The following is a 4,429-nucleotide window of genomic DNA, read 5'->3' on the forward strand; positions in this document are numbered from 1 at the left end:
CCCCCCACCTCACGAAGGTTACTTACAGTTTGGTTTTCCAGCTTCCTCGGTGCGGAGATTTGGGTGGGGTAGGAAGGGGGGGGAGGGGGTGTGTGTAGGGGGATATCGGGTCACCCCGAAAAGAGAGGTTGGAGCCCCCCATGCCTCTTTCCAGGGCTCCCTGCTCCCGTCTTTCCCTAGCTCGTCACCACGTTCCCTAGTTTCTGTCCTTGTGGGCCGCAGCCGGACACTCCCGCCGCGGCGCTCACCCCTTCAAGTTTCCTCCCGGGATCCAAAGCCCCAGGGGTCGGAATACAGACCTTTCTGGCACCCGAAACCTCCCTTTCGGGAAGCCTGGCTCCTCTTTGGGGTTTTCACGCCAAAAGGGCTTTTCTAGGATATTTCCTCGATTTTTAATTATTTTTTGAAACCGTCCCCCCCCCGTTCCGACTCCAGCTGCCGAGGCTGCGGCGCTCTTCCTCCTCTCCTCCCTCCCCCTCTCTTCCCCACCTCTCCCCACCCGCCCCCCCAATAGCGGCCCCTAGGCCGCAGGGACCCCCCCAGACATTTTTTCCAATTGTCGGGAATGATAGAGGAGGATCTGGGGATCCGGATGAGACCAAGAAGTGGACCCCCGGAGCCTCCAGAATATTTTTATTGATTTTTTGAAAAGATGACGAAATCCAAAAAAGAGTGAGTGAGTTAGAGTGCGCGAAGGAGTAGCCAAAGGGAGCGTCGCGGAGCTGCCGCGGCTGCTGCGCACTTCTCCGACTCCCCGTTTTGGAGCTGTAGTTCACCCCCTTTTATAGGCTCCCTGGAATACCAAAGCACGGATGGGCTATTCTGATTCACCGCAGTTTCCTCATCTTTGTTCTTTATTCTTATCACCCATTTTACTCCCCTCCCCCTCCCCCCAAAAAATTAATTTTTTTTGTTTCCATAGATTATGCTTTTTCCTTCTTTTTCTCTTTTGCTGATGCTATGCTCTCCACCCCCGCCCCCCAACGCTTTCCCACTCCCATTATAGGTCTGTGAGGAACAGAAGTGCGAAGAAGAGGTTTTCCCTCTGGCCATGAATTACCTGGACCGTTTCTTGGCTGGGGTCCCGACTCCAAAGTCCCATCTGCAACTCCTGGGTGCTGTCTGCATGTTCCTGGCCTCCAAACTCAAAGAGACCAGCCCGCTGACTGCGGAGAAGCTGTGCATTTACACCGACAACTCCATCAAGCCTCAGGAGCTGCTGGTAATGACCGGCCCCTTCCTCCCTTCCTTTCTGCGATTCCCGCTTTCCCCTGGCCAACAATATGCCTTCTACTCACCACTTCCAGAGCAGATTCTTGGGATCCAAAATGACCCCACCAATAGAATTTACACACTTATGGGCAATAACTCATTTAATAGGAAACCACTGTCTATATTTTTTGTGTTCCTACTATGTGCCCAGGCTCCGTGCCCAGCACTGAGGCTACATCTGTGAATAAGATCCTCGGGGAGATTTGGTGGTGAGACTCACTCACTTGCAATTGTGTATGCATGTGTGTAGGGGACGCGTGGAATATTTTAATTACCAGTGATATTTTAATTAAATTCCAAATTTTCAAAAATAGTCTGAGAATGTGTTCACATGATTGGTATGTGCCTGCGGTGTGTGTCTCCTAAAAACTTGGAGTTCAAAGGTAATGTCCTCTATATCTACAAAGCCTCGAGATATCAACACATTAATAGCTGTTCACTAAATACCAGTTCATTGACTTTTGAGCAAAGTCAAAATGCGGCCTTTCACTGAAGGAGTCCGAGGCCTGGGTTCCTACCTCCAGTGGGACTGTGACCTTTGTACAATCCCAGGGATCCTGTCTTATCTCTGGTTTTCTGCCAGGGAACCTTTTTCCCACCTGATCTAACTCCTTTTCCCTGCAGCTTGACATATAAGACGGCCATATTGCAGCTGTACTGGATGGAAGAGCGGCTCCAAGGCCCACCTTCAGTGGTTTGCACACCCCTCTTTGCACTGTTTAGAAAAGCACCCCCTCCTTCCCGCCCTCTCCCCCTCCTTACTGGCAGGGCCTGCACAAAGTCCACAGGGCTGAGGCTGGCTTCTTGAACTGAGCTCTTTGTGAGGAGCCTTCCTTTCTGGGGCTGTGCTGCCATCTAGTGGAAGACATGCACAAGGTTGGGGGAGGAATTGCCGAGAATGTGGAGAGGGGCCTGAATGACTTCACCTTTGAACCGCTGCCAGATTTGAGCTGCTTCTGGTTTGGTCCGAGAGGCTTAGAAAGGTGCTGTCTTCTGGGAGATCTGCTTCCTTTAATAACGGTGCAAGACCAGTGGTTCGTACTCGCATTACCCTGTGAAGAGGAAGGGCCGGCATTTCAAGCCATTTTTGAAGATGTTGGTGGTTTAGTAGTTTATTAGGGCCCTTTACCCCAACTGTCCGCAGAAAGCCAAGGCAGACTTTAAAGCTTATGAAGAAAACATTGTTAGAATTGGGAACCAATTTGTCTTTCTCATGAGAGAGCAGGAAAAATAATCTTCATATGATTCTTTTGTTTCAAGAGGATGGTGAACTGAGATGTTCTTCAGGACACCCAAATCTTTCCAAGACTAGCCAAGCACTATACTGCTCCAAACAAACTTGGCTTTTTCCTGTTCCCTTTCCCTTTATCCCAGAAGTTGGGATTTGGAAGAGTCCTATTTTACAAATGAGAAGGCTGTGGCCTGGGAGGGAAAGGGAATCAGCTCTGGAACTGGTGGTCTGGTTGCTGGTTTAGCAAATGAAAGAGATTCCAGGTTCTCCAGGTGAATGGGAGAGGCGGTGCAGTGGCAAACAGTCCCTGCCTCTGATTCTGATGACAGCTCAGTGGTAGGCATATTTTCTGGTAGCACATACAATGTTTTTAATGTTTTATTTTGGACTGTTTCCCTTTGAGCACAGTTTCCCATAAATATCTCAGTGAAAGAGGGAAACAAAGTTTTTGTTCAGGTGGGTTGCTGGTGAGAGACCCAAAAGAGACAGGGTTGAGTGGTCCCCACAGGTGCACCGAGACATGCTGTGACACTAAGCAGGCACCTTCACCTTGCCCTGAATCACCTCCATCTGCAAAATGGGTCTGCTAATGACCATGTGGTCCTTTAGTCATGATGACAACGGCCCCTTGAAACATTTAGGTGAAAGGGCTGAGTGTCATATCCCCAAAATTTCTGCCTGATATGTCAAAGGGGAAAGTTTGAACAGCAGAGAGATCAAGGCACTTTTTGGGACTAAGTAAAAGCAAGCTAATTGGTTGCCAAGGAGTTGGGCCAAGGAACCTTATTTTGAGCTTTATCTGTGTGCGTCATTTTTCCATGAAGATTAAAAGGACTATTAATTCGGTGATAGAGACATATACAATAAATTACCATGAAAGGGCCACAATGACCTTGGCCGTATCTCATTGTAGGTTCAGCTTTCTGGGTGGGCGGGAAGCAGTATTGCCGGCAAGTCAGGGTTGGGAGGGGGTAAGGGGAGCTGGAGTGGAAACGAAATAGAAGAAAATAGAATCTTGGCAACAGCTACCTGGGCTCTCATTATTTTCAGTGGAGCCTGACGTTTGAAGCATAAGAAGAGCTGTCAACAACTTCAAAGCCTGAGGGGCACATTGACAAATGGGCCCGCCTTACAATCTAGCAGCCACGTCCTAATGAGCGGGCCTTAAAACTGGTCTGGTGCCCAACCCCCAACCCCCTACACCAGGTCAGCCTGTGGAGTTTAGATTCTCCTCTTCTCTTCCTGCCTTCCCCTCCAGGAGTGGGAGCTGGTGGTGCTGGGGAAGTTGAAGTGGAACCTGGCAGCTGTCACTCCTCATGACTTCATTGAGCACATCTTGCGCAAGCTGCCCCAGCAGCGGGAGAAACTGTCTCTGATCCGAAAGCATGCCCAGACCTTCATTGCTCTGTGTGCTACCGGTAAGATGAGGCTTGAGCCAGGGAGGGAGACGGGAGAGATCTTTTGGGAGATGTCCAGGGAGAGGCAAAAGGCCGTACGAACTTTGATTTTAGTTGAGGAGTTTAGAGGAGGGGTGGTCTTGAGTAGTCTAAAGGCCGAAGTTTCATTCCTGGGTTGCTTTTTTTAACTTTATCTGATCTTTGTATATTCGCTTTCTCTGCTAAACTCATAAATGGTTTATGAGGACAGGTGTGGTTAAGGCAAAAAAAAAAAAAAAAAATGAGTGCCTGTTAAAATATTCTTTATGATGGCTAAAGTGCTCTTTGAAGATTATATACGCTGCTCGCTGGTTGTGTTTAAATCTTTAATCTTTTAAGGAAAAGGATGGCTTGGAGATAAGCCTAAGAGGAAATCTGGGGGGGATGGGGGCAAATACAGGTTAAAGGAACAATGTCAAGATAAATATGCTGCCTGCCTTGATTAGTGGTAAGGGAGACCAAAGGAATTCTTTTTTTTTTTTTTTTTTTT

The 4,429-nt window shown here is 48.5% G+C and overlaps 1 protein-coding gene across 1 annotated transcript in view; it reads left to right on the forward strand.

The window, feature by feature from the left end:
• Positions 1 to 652: 652 nt before the first annotated feature.
• The window catches only part of CCND2 (cyclin D2), a 30,275-nt gene continuing 26,498 nt past the window's right edge, over positions 653 to 4,429 (forward strand). The window contains exons 1-4 of the mRNA XM_017883284.1: positions 653 to 672; positions 789 to 849; positions 1,007 to 1,222; positions 3,762 to 3,921. Coding sequence (XP_017738773.1) covers positions 653 to 672; positions 789 to 849; positions 1,007 to 1,222; positions 3,762 to 3,921 — 457 coding nt within the window. The remainder of the gene's footprint in view (positions 673 to 788; positions 850 to 1,006; positions 1,223 to 3,761; positions 3,922 to 4,429) is intronic.

The sequence above is a fragment of the Rhinopithecus bieti genome, unplaced genomic scaffold (assembly GCF_001698545.2).
Source record: "Rhinopithecus bieti isolate Rb0 unplaced genomic scaffold, ASM169854v2 scaffold_13342, whole genome shotgun sequence".
In the NCBI taxonomy this organism is placed as follows: Eukaryota; Metazoa; Chordata; class Mammalia; order Primates; family Cercopithecidae; genus Rhinopithecus; species Rhinopithecus bieti.